Source organism: Eurytemora carolleeae, unplaced genomic scaffold (genome assembly GCF_000591075.1).
Source record: "Eurytemora carolleeae unplaced genomic scaffold, Eaff_2.0 scaffold725, whole genome shotgun sequence".
Lineage (NCBI taxonomy): Eukaryota > Metazoa > Arthropoda > Copepoda > Calanoida > Temoridae > Eurytemora > Eurytemora carolleeae.
Genome location: NW_019396610.1, coordinates 93,356 through 107,159, shown reverse-complemented (window position 1 = coordinate 107,159; position 13,804 = coordinate 93,356). Strand labels below are relative to the sequence as shown.

General features: G+C 32.7%; 1 protein-coding gene across 3 annotated transcripts in view; it reads right to left on the bottom strand.

Annotated features, from left to right (window-relative positions):
• Positions 1 to 4,694: 4,694 nt before the first annotated feature.
• Positions 4,695 to 13,804, bottom strand: part of LOC111706252 (heterochromatin protein 1-binding protein 3) — a 30,080-nt gene continuing 20,970 nt past the window's right edge. For all 3 annotated transcript variants that reach the window (XM_023479082.1, XM_023479080.1, XM_023479079.1), the window contains 11 exons: positions 13,511 to 13,650; positions 12,482 to 12,616; positions 11,860 to 11,927; positions 11,559 to 11,682; positions 11,048 to 11,132; positions 10,766 to 10,841; positions 9,638 to 9,741; positions 8,537 to 8,677; positions 7,357 to 7,448; positions 6,069 to 6,130; positions 4,695 to 5,717 (listed from right to left, as the gene is read on the bottom strand). In XM_023479082.1, coding sequence (XP_023334850.1) covers positions 5,435 to 5,717; positions 6,069 to 6,130; positions 7,357 to 7,448; positions 8,537 to 8,677; positions 9,638 to 9,741; positions 10,766 to 10,841; positions 11,048 to 11,132; positions 11,559 to 11,682; positions 11,860 to 11,927; positions 12,482 to 12,616; positions 13,511 to 13,650 — 1,310 coding nt within the window. In that variant the 3' untranslated portion in view covers positions 4,695 to 5,434. The remainder of the gene's footprint in view (positions 5,718 to 6,068; positions 6,131 to 7,356; positions 7,449 to 8,536; positions 8,678 to 9,637; positions 9,742 to 10,765; positions 10,842 to 11,047; positions 11,133 to 11,558; positions 11,683 to 11,859; positions 11,928 to 12,481; positions 12,617 to 13,510; positions 13,651 to 13,804) is intronic.

Here is a 13,804-nt window from a genome sequence, read left to right as displayed (position 1 = left end):
TTTTAAGGATATGATACATACTAAAGCACAGTCCTAGAATGTGACGATCATCTAACACCACTCTACCCCTTTAATCTTATTACCCCATTTCTATATTTCCACATATTTTATGAATTTATGCAAACCAGACTTCCGTTTTATACTTGTCTCTGTCCCCCCCCCCCATACTTTATCTCTTTCCTTTTACTCTTCCTTAATCTCATTTATCTCCTTGAATCTTATTTTAAAAATCTCAATCTCTCTTCTCTCTATACACCCATTTATTTACAATTCTCATTCAGGGACAGAAATGAGATTTATTTTGGAACAAAAAAAATCCAGATTTAGGAACAAAAAGACGTGCCGCAAAAATCTTTTGAGAAAGATATTTTTCCTGTTTTGAACTAGGTTTTCTTTCCTTTAAGTGCTATTGAGGAGCTATTCAAAAAAGTCCATCAGAGGGGTGCGAAGATCCTGGCGCCCCTGTTCTCATTCGCTTATAATCCGTCAACCAATTAAAACAACATACTCTGGTTAGGCGGACCCAAACTACATAGTAAATTGTGATTTTTTATTTGTTCAACTCGTGCTTTGTAGTTAAACAAAGATAAAGAAATAAATAAATTAATATTTAGGGTGTCCCACGAAACTTGTTAAAAGACGAGGTTTTGCAAATAACACAATGATAACAGTTTACAATGTGGTCTGTCTTTTTTGGACTTTCAAAATTTCCGAAGTTTCTGAAGAAATTTGTTTAGATTTAGACAAGTTAGGTTTTATTTAATAAATTGAGTTTTTTACGAAACTCTTTATGTCTTCTGTTTTTTACAGCACAAAAAAGAGCAAACCATTATGGAAATGCCAAGAGAATTTATGGTTTTAATAATTATCTTTCTTTCTCTGTTTTATTTATTTCAAATCTTTTATTGAATATTTGTAATCGCAAGAATTCTAAGAATAGTTAAAGCAAATTTTTGTTTTCTTACCAAATCCCTCCCCCCCGTATTGAAATAGATGATGAAAGCCTATTAGATTTATATATTTCCCAAAATAATAAAAGACAATTAATTATCAATGATTCAAAATTACTAAAAATAAATAATTAACATTTAAAACTTGAAGAGGGTGGAGTATGGTGGAACAAGATTCTACTTCATCTTCACGGTTTCTTACAAACTTACAGATCAGTTACTTAGAAACTTGTCCGGTTTTTTATTATCTCCTCCATTATTAATTTTCTAAAAAATGCGCAAAACTTCTCACAAAACTCACCATTTTCCTCGATAAATGCGCCAATTTTCAAGATAAAAATAACATTAAAAATACCAACTGTTTCCAAATTTCTTCAATTATGCTATGTCCCGTAACATAATAGTAAATAATCCTGAGATGGCAATAAATTGTCCCTGTTGTTCAAACATGTCCATAGTCCAAATTGTCCAGGTTCTCTTAAATATATCGTCTAGGAGTAGGTATATATAAGTAAGTATACGGGGTTTTACACCAGTGCAACTTTATGCCATTATTTTGCTTTCATAACTTTAGATTTACACCCGCGGCCTGAAGAAACAAACTTGTTCTGCATAAAATTGTAGACTGTATTACCAAAAAGTAACAATACCTGAAATCCGCACTGAAAGGTTTTTATTCATTAAATACAGAAAATGAAAAGTCCAATCTCGATGAAACTTTTATAAATATTTTTAAGGATATGATACATACACTGTTAAAAAAAATATCAAATTTAATTTTTTCAGACATGCTGCTTTGTCTTTAATTAGATACCGACGATTACAATTTAAAGTCATCGTAATTTCAGGTAACCCTCCTTGTGTATACATATATTGAGAAGTACAAAAATGTTTTGAATCTCTAATATTTTATAAGAGCTGGGAACTTTTGAATGGTGGATATCGGGACAAATGCTTGATCTCCTCTTTTTCTTGATCTCCAGATAAAATAATGCTTGTTCTCCTCTTGTTATTAATCGACATATCAATTAACCGATCAGGATTAATGATATTTCATTGTAAAGTTCCCATGCAGTACTTTGTACCTTGTACGTAAAATCAAATTTAGAGGAGCTACGAGATATAAAATACCAATGATGTCGCATAAACTTTACCTTTGTCTCCTTCTACAGTGATATGGCACCCTTCAGTCCTTTGAATGAGATATCCTTCTTTTCTCGTGGAATACAGAGTATTTTCAATTGTGGTTTCTTTATATTGAAAATAAATTACTGAATTTATGCCACAGAGAAAAGGTAGGAAATTGGCAGAATTCAACACGGTTAGAAAAACGACATTACTTGTTCATTGTAACTCAAAAAATTGTATTATTGTGAATCTAATTAGAGGATAAATTACATCTCTCGTCATCTCAATTCACATCATCACATGGGACAGAAAAAGTAAAAGAGATGCGCGAAATATCCTGAATCTCTAGTTTTGCCTACTCCTAATTCCCTAGATTGACCCTGCCAGCTAGTTGAACTAGTTCAGGTATGCGGGCACAGCAATCCAAACATTTTTTAACACTTTATGTCGGAATTAATGTCAAGAAAAAGAAATATATGTGAGGGGATAGTTGGGTGGCCTGGTATATATAAAGAAAATAATGGGGGAAGGGGTTATCATGTTAGTTTTCAATAACATTTTTATATAACTTCTTAATTATCACAATGCATAAGTATAGAAAAAAAATAATTACAGAATTTACATTGATGAAGTGATTATGAATCTTATGAAAAGTATATAGAATAAACACACCCCTCTACCAATTTTGACAAAAATTCCAATTCTAGCAAAACTAAAATTTTACCACGCTTTAAAATCTTCATATCATGAGCTGGGAACTTTTGAATGGTGGATATAGGGATTAAGGCTTGATCCGCTCTTTTTCTTAATCTCGAGATTAAATAATGGTTGTTCTCCTCATGTTCTTAATCTCCATATTAATTAACCGATCGGGATTAAGGATATCCCATTCTAAAGTTTTCAGCTCAGGTCTAACAACAATTTAATTGGGGATTTACGGTCAACTTGTAATAAATGTCCGGATAATCCAAACTAAATCTTATTAGTTAATGTATACTTTGTATAACTGTGTAGGGAGTGTAGGTAGCTAGCGATGAAATCGTGAAAACACGGATTATTCATTATATTCTTTATATTGTTTATCTTGTTTTTTTAATAGAGATTTTTTGTCCCCAGGACATGATCGGGTTGTTAGGATAAAATCTCCAAATTTATCTATTCGATATTTTTTACTTTATATTGATCTACCACGCTCTGGCAGCAAATTCACCCATCCACGCTTCATTCATACTGAGAGGATTGATTCCAGCTGCTCTTATGCCTGAGAATAATTGAGTGCAAGAATTCTTCTGATATACTGGAATGAGGCCCGGGTGCCATGTACAGACAGGAAACATCAAACTCATTACTCCCTAACATCTGTAAGACCGGATTGGATACCTCCAGGTACCTATATCTGGCAAACATAGACTCTCTCTGCTTGTCCACCTTTCCTCTCTTCATTTGATGTTCATCATCATTCACTTGGGATCAATCCACTTAAAGCTTCTTTCTTGTTGAATAGACGAACGCACCCTTTCGCTGCGAGAGTTGTTGACAGCCAGATGTCGGCGTTTGATGTTTTAGAAACCACAGGTTTGTTTGGAGTACGAGAATCGAACACCTGAGCTGGGAACTTTTGAATGGTGGATATCGGGACTAATGCTTGATCCACTCTTTTTCTTAATCTCAAGATTAAATAATCCTTGTTCTCCTCTTGTTATTAATCTCCAGACTAATTAACTGATCGGGATTAAGGAAATTCCATTCTAAAGTTTTCAGCTCTGAACACCCGTCTGGACACAATCCAGTTACTGGCTGCGGACAAGTTTGCTTAACTTCAGTTATCTAACGAGAACTGGTGTCACACTCCACCCCACCCCACAATTTAATGCAAAATTACTGCTACGACTTTGTGGCCACTTACAAATTGAAAATTTAAAACGTTTTAGTCTTTCTCAAAAGGTACATCTTGGATTGAAAACATACGAAATTTCAATCTTAATGCAATTTACTCTAGATAGACTCTAGGCTTTGGCTTTAACAATGTCTTTATTTTTAACTCTTCTTGCATTAATTTTTTTTATCAAAACTTCAAATAAAAGATTTATTCATATTTTTCCACAAAACAAATTTTCAAAAAACTTTAACACAGGAAGAAGAAAAGTTTTAACAATGCAATTCACGTTGTACTCCCTTACATTTAACTGTACATGGTTCTACTTCTATACAATTTCAGGTTCCATATGTTCCATATGTATATTACATGATTCCATCTCAATCTGATTCCAGTACATGGTTCCAAATATAGGTTCTAGTACATGGTTCCTTCTTAATGAGGTTCCAGTACATGGTTCCATCTAAATTTGCCTTTAGTACATGGTTCCATAAATATCAGGTTCCAGTACACGGTTCCATCTATATCAGGTTCTAGCATATGGTTCCATATGTATCTGGTTCTAGTACACGGTTCCAAACGTATCAGGGTCCAGTGCATGATTACATATGTATCAGGTTCCAGTACATGGTTCTATTTAAATAAGGTTCCAGTACATGGTTCCATCCATATCAGGTCCTAGTACATGGTTCCATCTAAATTGGGTTCTAGTACATGGTTCCATCTATAACAGGTTCTAGTACATGGTTCCATCTAGCTTAGGTTCTAGTACATGGTTTCATCTATATCAGGTTCTAAAACATGGTTCCATCTATATCAGGTTCTAGTGCATGACCTTATAGTTATTTCTACAGGTTCCAGTACTTAGTTCCATTAAAGTTTGGTTCTAGAATGTTTCTTAAATTAGGATATCCTTAAATCACGTGGCATCTAAATGAGGTTTTTTACTATTTATGGTTCCATTTTTAAGTTATTCAGAAAGAAAATATGTTTTGAAAGAATTTAAGTGCACAAATGCATATCTTGGATATAGATTTAGTGAAGCAAACAAATTTATAATGTGAAATGTGAAGCACAACAAAAAAATTTAATATGCCTTTTAACACCAAACGAGGGTTTTCATTTAAAAAAAACATTCAAACAATTTTTAAAAAAAATTACAATTTACAAATCATATTTTACAATACCAAAAATTAATTAAGCATTTAAATCTGCTCTCTGTTAGTAAATACGCAAAAAGTAAATAAACCAAAGAAAGCTCAAGATAAATTTTGAATTGTATACAATAAACATCTTTCTGCATGGTAGAGAAGGTTTGGCTTTTTAAAAAAACCTTATTTTACAAATTTTAGAAATTTAACAAGAAAAATTTACAAAATGACGATGGTACAATAACAATATTGGAGAAACAATAAATGTTGAACGTTTACGGTATTCAGGTCTGAATTGCAGAGGTAATGAACATCGTTATTTGAGCTCTTTACTTTCGAGATCGTTTCTTGCCGGTCTTCGACTTTTTAGCGACAATCGGCTTTGACTTCTTCGCAACAACAGCAGTCGTATTCTTAGCAACTGTCTTAGACTTCTTGGCCGCCGGAAGGACTGTTGATCTGGCGTTGGGAGCGGCACGCTTCTTCGATGGCGGCACAATCTCCTCTTCTTCCTCTTCAGATTCTCCGTCTTCGGAATCATGTGACGCAGCAGCTGCGCGCTTCTTCGCTGGTTTTTCACTTTTTTCCTTGTATTCATCTCCCCAGAGAACTCTAACATAAAACATTGTTTAAATTTACTATTACCAATTGTTAACAATTTTTAACTATTATTAAGACGAACAGTGTCCCGTATGTTTTCTTTTAACACTTCTAGCTTTTAAATATTGCTCTTTAAGTCACCATTTTTCATTTGTTCATTACAAAATATAAGTTTCGTTGATTTAGTTGTTTACATATTATCGAGGATTTTCTTATTTTCAGTAAAGGTCCCGAAAAAAAGGTTGGGCCCGATTGGTTCAACAATCAGCATTTTTTGCAGTTACTGGATTTGGACACAAACAAACCGACAGACATGCCAAATATATATATAGATTATTAATTTTAATAAATGTGAAAATTAACCTGGGAGATGGGTAGTAGGGCCAACCCAGGCGGAAACTTCCTGTGAATCCTTTTCCAGTCATCTAGATACAAAATGAACTAAATATAGGTTGACAAGAGTTCAGATGAAAACCAGAAAAATCCATTCCAGGGCAGGGACTCACCATGATTATCAAATGCTATTTCAAAACTTTAAAAATATTTTCTGACACTAGTCAACAGTAGGGTTTTCAGATAAATTCAATTTTACAAAAAAAACTAACCTTCCAGGGTTCTCCCGGTAACCTTAGGTAAAGTATTTACGAAGAGAACGAAATATTTGATTTACATCCTAAAAAGATAATTGAGTATCTGAGTCTTGCCCCTGTATTACCATGTAAATTCTCCTTTAATAATTCCGTATTCCCATTTTTCTAACAATTACTTTCAAAAACACCATTTAAAGGTTTGAACTGAACAAATAAAACATAAGGTCGGATTCTACATGTCATTGGCAGATATAAAAGTGTTAATTTTTAAAGCTCGAAAAATGCTTTTTCTGGACGTTTTGCCAATTATTGATTGAAATATACAATCTGAACAATATACTGCAAGAGTGCAAGACATACCAGCCGTACTGCAGAATCCGACCCTATGTTTTATTTCTTCAGTTTAGACCTTTAACTGGTGTTTTTATTATCAATTGACAAAAAAACAGGACTACGGAATTATTATACGAGCATCTGTATAAAAAGGGCCAAAACCATGATACTCAATTATCTTTTAAGGCTTTACACCAAATAATTCGTTCTCTTCAAGAATCTGTTACCTAATGTATCTGGGAGAACACTGAAGGGTTAGATTTTTTGTACAATTAAATTTATCTTAAAAACCTACATTTGACTAGTGCTGACAATTTAGAAAACAAAAAATACTCGAATAGGTTAAAACTGGATTTTCGTCATTAAAACTTTAGAAAATCTATGTGATAGAATCAATGTGTTTATTTCTCAAAAAAAAAAAAGAAATTGGTCGTCTCATTTTCATCATCATAAAAAATGTAAAAAAGGTAGTTAAGAGCAGAAACCTACCCAGAAATAAAAAAACTAGTTCAGTGCAGGAACCTACCTGGGATACAACTAGTTCAGTGCAGGAACCTACCTGGGGATACAACTAGTTCAGTGCAGGAACTTACCTGGAGATACAACTAGTTCAGTGCAGGAACCTACCTGGAGATACAACTAGTTCAGTGCAGGAACCTACCTGGGATACAACTAGTTCAGTGCAGGAACCTACCTGGTGATACAACTAGTTCAGTGGAGGAACTTACCTGGATAATCCAACCATTTTTAAGGTTTCGTTCCAATGCTTTCTTGAATAAATGAGGTTTGTTGTCAGTTTCAAACTCAGGATGATAAGCACCTTAATCATCAATTCATTAAATAATGAATTAATGAAGTACAGGTCGATGAATGAATGGAAGGATGAAAATAAGGATGAATGAATAAATGAATGAAAGGATGAAAAATGAATGAATGAAAGGTTGACTAAACAAAAGGAGAAATGAATGAATGAAAGGTTGACTGAATAAAAGGAGAAATGAATGAATGAAAGGTTGACTAAATAAAAAGAGAAATGAATGAATGGAAGGTTGACTGAATGAAAGGATGAATGAGTAAATGAATGTATGCATGAATGAATCAAATCAATGAAGAAATCAATCAAACATTTAATAATTGATCTATCGTTGATTTAACCAACCACCCAATAAGTTCAATTAACTTGTCTATTATAAAAATAATTCTAATTTCAAGGGGCAGCAAGCGTTATTTAAGTGAACCTCCCATCTCCATGCAAAGATAGCAATGTCAGATTTACAACCGTAAGCTTAAAACCAGTGCTTAGGATCCGTTCAATTTTGATGCGGATCCGGATCCAGATCCTGGATCCGCACTGGAAAAAAATGGATCCGGATCCAAATCCGGAACCGGATCCAGGTCATTTCTTAAAGATTTACTAAACTTTTTTAACAAAATTTTTTTCTTCAAATTTTTGGTTTTATTTGTTTCGCTTATTTTTATCCTAAAACTTGATGAACCATTCAGAAATGAGGAAATTTTTATAATATCTCTTCTTTTAAAAGTTCATTTTTGGGGGTTTGGAGTGAAAAAGATTTTTTTTTGCAGTTTTTGGTTGATATTTTACCCCTTGGATCCAGATCCGTGGATCCGCATATTTTTGCGGATCCGGATCCATGAAGCCAAAATTTTGCGGATCCAAAGGATCCAGATCCGGATCCTAAGCACTGCTTAAAACATTAATTTGTTCAAAAACATGGATATCTAATTCATACTTGATCAGACAAAGCTTTTAAGGGTACCGTTGTGTATCAGGCATTTCCATCTTTGCACAGAGGATCACTTGAAATTACGTTAACAGTCCCTTTAAGCTATAATAATTATAAAATATAAAATAATAATATTGATCTTTAACCAAGCATGGGAACCTACCAAGATAATCCCTGATCTTGGTAACACTGCACTCCTTGGGTTCGTTCATGGCAATGATGGCGGACTCTATGGCGTCCTCGTACTTGGCCCCGGTCTTGTCGGCTCTATCCACCAGGGCAAAGGTTCCACTCATTCCCTTTCCTAAATAGTTCTTCAATAATTCAGGATCTTTCAGAGATTGTTCATTAAAAGCTTTCTGAGTTATTTTTGATAAAATTTAAAATTTTCTCAAATATTTCCATAAATTTCGATTTTTTTCAATTCAACTAATAAAAATAAGTTGTGATTTATTTAGATTATCGTCCCTTTAAGTCTTTAAAAATACTTTATTTAATGAAACTTTTTATTTAAATTTAAAGTACAAAAATGTTAGATTTAAAACCGAAATTTGTCAAAAATGATCACGTGACCTCGTTCTTCAAGGGTCCATGTTTCACTTATTTTTTAATTTGTTTAACAGTAGTCTGGAAACCCTTAATGCAGTGCTTAGGATCCATTCAATTTTGATGCGGATCCGGATCCTGGATGCGCACTGGATCCAGGTCATTTCTTTAAGATTTACTGAATTTTTAAAACTTTTTTTTTAATTTCTGGTTTTATTTTTTTCGCTTATTTTTATCCTAAAACTTGATGAACCATTCAGAAATGAGGAAATTTTTATAATCTCGCTTTTTTCAAAAGTTCAGATTTGGGGTTTTGGAGTAAAAAAGATTTTTTTTTTTGCAGTTTGGTTGATATTTTACCCCTTGGATCCGGATCCTAAGCACTGCCTTAATGCCTTTTAAATTTTATAATCTAGATTTTTTCAAATACCCTACGTTGTAGCGCGCTGTGGACTGGAGGATATTCTTCTTAAATTTTTCTTATGTGATTCCTGTTAAGTTAGCGCAAAAATGGTGTATCTTTATATTCAAAGTTAACCTAATTGGAATTGGGTTTGTGTGCGTTTTTTTTTATGACAAGATTAATTTACAGGTGCTTTCCCAAAATTTCGAAATTCCCCTGATTTATTCTTTTTTATCTTTAAACTTTTTCTTCGAATCTTCTTCTAATAAAAATTATCTTTTTTGTGTGTTTAAAACTATAGAAATCTTTCTTAACCTGAGATACGCTTAAGCTGACCCTTAGCTTCTCCTCCTTCAATAGCTTTCCTAAATCCCCCGCCTTCCACATCCAGGTCCGGGTAGTGCTCACCAATATACTTCCTACAATATACACAGAGCTAGATCAATGCTGCATATTTTTTGTTAATCCACAAAAGTGTATACTGTATAGTGTATATAACAATATCAATCAAGTGGCATTTGGGGAAACCGGAAAAGTCAACCAGACCGGGAAATTTGAAATTTTGCGCGCTATTAAATGAGTGCATTCTCATTGGTCAAAGAGGAAACGAGCGGATTAAGGAGTAAATTAAAAGTGTCCACATTGGATATTCAGATTAAGTTTAAGGTATCCAATTCTAAAGTTTTTAGCTCGGATCATAATACTCTCAGTCCCAGGATATAATGCAAATACATTTTTTCTTTTTAACTTTTTAGCCCTTGAAATTCGGTTAGACAAAAACAAACGTTGAAAACATGAAAAATATTGCTTTACCTAACATGCTTTACTTATAGTCTACATTTTGCCACTTGTTCCACTTTTAATCTACATAATCCAGAAAACAACTAATATTAACAATTTTTTTTTGGCAAAATGGGATGAAAAAAAACCTCCTCTTGTAATACAAAAAAGGTTCTAAGAGTTAGAGAGCTGAAAACTAAAGAAATTCAGACTAAAGGCCGAAACCAACGATCTTTAAGAAAAGCATTATTACTTGAATGTCGTCTTTCTATTCCAGTTTATGTGTCTCAATTTTCTCATTTAATAATGAAATATCGTCAAGAATGTTGTAACTGTTATAGCTGATATTTTTATTCAAATATTAATGTTCTGAGCACATGTTTAAACATTTCCTTTCCATACTTTTCATAGTTATATCACTTAGAAACACGCGCCGTATGCATATTTAAAACTAAAAACCTGAAATACATCTTATCACCTTTTTAAACACTATGTTAATGGCTTAAAAGTGTGTTACTTTCTAATAATTAGACATTTTTTTATTAATTAAAAAAAATTGTATTTAGGGTGTATAATGAAATACATCTCTTATACCCAGACTTCCAGTGGTTGACGCCCCCCCCCCCAACACCAATTATTTTATTCCAAAGAATCTGTACTTACTTGATGAGATTGACTGAGGATTCCTTTGGATTACAGGCCCAGGTAAACGCCAAGGGGAGAATATCATCCAGGGATTCTAATCATTTATTTAGTAATTAATCATTTATTTAGTAATTAATCATTTATGTAGTAATTTATCATTTATTTGTTACCTAATTTTTTTTCTGTTATCTTCTATTCTAGATGTAACTTTATTGCATTTTAGAAGACTTTTTGGGAGTCGCAATTTGTGACAACATTTTTTGTTAAGAAAGAAAATAAGTACGAAGTTTTAGGACTTACCTTTCGGTGCAGCAACCTTATTCTTTCCCTTACTTCCTTTCTTCCCGGAACTCTCAATTCTAAACTTTCCAGTAAAACCGGTTCCCTAAACAATAACAATAAATAGCAATAGTAATAAAAACAATATAAAAACCAATAGCAATAACAATAGTGATAACGATTTAAAATTAAGACTAGCAATCGCAGTAGCATTAACAAAAACGGTAGCAAGAACAATAGCGGTAGCAATAGCAATGAAGGTAGCAATAACAATAACGTATCAATAACATAAACAAAAACAATAACAATAATAATAACACAAGCAACAACAATAGCGATATCAATATCAATGTCAATATCATTATCAATAGCAATAGCGGTAGCAATAATGGTAGCAATAACAATAAAAATAACGATAAAAATAAAAATTATAATATAATGAATGAAAGAAAACATCAATTTTAACAAAAACAGAATAGAAAAAATGGAAAAACCAATAATGAAAATGATTGTTTCGTTTTCAAACTTTCACCTTAGTTTGTTTAATGATCTTCTTCTCCACGGCGTTTAAGACGACCTTCTTGAACATGTGCTTCGGACATTCAGGGTGCTCGGAGGCAAGGAAGCTACGGATAGCTCCGGCAGTAGCATTTCCTCTGTGGGACAACATTAATTTCATCATTTTTATTATTTGTAAAAAAATTTTATTTTCTATTTTCATCAATGTCAATTTGATATAATAAGTCTATTACGAATTACTAAGTAGGGTATCAGTTCGGAAGAAAAACAAACAATTTTAGAATAAAAAAAGTAAATTTTTATTAATTGCGTTCCTTGAATCTGCACAAGTTTCAATTGCATTGATGACGTCATCCACAAGTCTAGGCCGTTGCACTTTTACCTAGACAACATATAGCTCATAATTCAATTGTTTTTTTGAATAAAAAGTATCAAAAAGTGAGAAAGATGACAATTAATTTTTCACCCCCACCCCTAGATATAAGAAAATCATTCCTTAGACTTGGGGGTTATATGTTATTATTATTAACAATCAACCTTCAGACAATGTATAACGACCTGTAGGCTGAAATACAGTGAAGATAGGGTTATATGTATTCCCTTGCATCGCAATTTTTTTTGACATATTTTATAAAGTTACGATGGTTTAATATACAACTAGCTTGGAAATCCAGCTTTGTCAGGAAACTAAACTTTCTCTATCAAATTAAATCATTATTTGAAGAGATTTCTTGAGGCAACCTTCCTATGAGGTAGATTTTTGAATTCCCTCTCATATTCCGGGTTTTCAGTCCCATCTTTTACTTAAGATATTTGTCCATCGGTATGGGAATTCAGTTTCGTTTCTTCTAGGTTACTCCGCGGAATAGTTTTTTATAAATATCACACTGCATTCATATACAAATAAGTCCCCCCCCCCACTCCTCTGGGTCCTACCGAGGTAGAGGTTGCAAGTTTACTCTTGGTACTTTCTGATACGGTGGCCCAAGCGGGTAAACTCTTCTTTTTCTTCTTATCCTTCTCTTCTTCTTCTCCTTCAACCTTCTCTTTAGTCTTCTCCTTCTTCACTCTCTTAAAAAAATGTGTTTCCGTGAGTTGTGCTAACTTTAAATATACTACAGATTGAACTTTGGAGACACACAAGAATTGATAAAATGTCGTTTTCTAAACTTACTGATGATGGAATGATGCGGATATTTAGTTTTTTTTAATTAAGTAATTATATAAAGCTCTTTTAAACTGTTTCCGCATATTTCATATTTTTACAATTTCTGAGATTTAGATATCTTAGTATAAAACCCATTAAAAAAATATCAAGACGACATTTTATAAATTCTTTCGATGGCTCCGAAGTTCTGGGTTAGACTGTAGATAATTTACAGAACATGGTAAATAGTAAACACGACAAAAAAAGAATACAAAGGAAACATTACTGTACTACAAAAAAAAACTTTCACAAAATCGAAACAAAATTAAATATATAAAGAATAGAAAAGTATTAAATGGTGAAAATTGAACAACTTATAAAATAGTTTATCATAAGTTACTTTGACAAAATTTTAATTCAGAAAAATCTGAAAATAAGAATGCAAGACATGTCTTAGAAAAAATAAAATAAAATAAAAACAAAAACAATTTTAAAAAAGATAGTATACAGTGAAACCCTAAATATTAAATACATCGAAAGAATTCATCAAATGTCGTATTCTTCACTTTCTGATAATGGAATGTTGCAGATATTAAGTTAAAAAAAATGATTTTATGGAGCTCTATAAAACTGTTCCTGCATATTCATAGCCATTTATTTATTTTCGCAAATACTGAGATTTACGTAATATAGTATAAACCCCATTGAAAAATTGTCAAGACGACATTTCATAAATTCTTTCGATGTATTTATTATTTAGGGTTTAACTGTATGTAAATCCTAAAAACTAAAAATTAATAAAATAGAAGTTGGCAAACCTTTTTCTTCTCTTCTGCTGCGGTAGGGGCTGGAGCAGCTTCTCCGTTCTCTAGAGCAGGAGAAGCTTCATCAGCAGGAGCAGTGGCAGCTTCTACAGCTTCAGCAGTAGAGTCGGGTAGGTTTTCAGATTCAGGAGCACCTTTTAAAATAAACCTATGAATACGGAGGTAAGAATTAAATAAGTAGTTGAATAAGGTATGATTAGTTTAATTCCTACATTCTTGTGACAATATCCCAAACCCAGAAGAATTTTTTTTCTTACATAGATATGCCATGACTAAGTCAAAGCATTA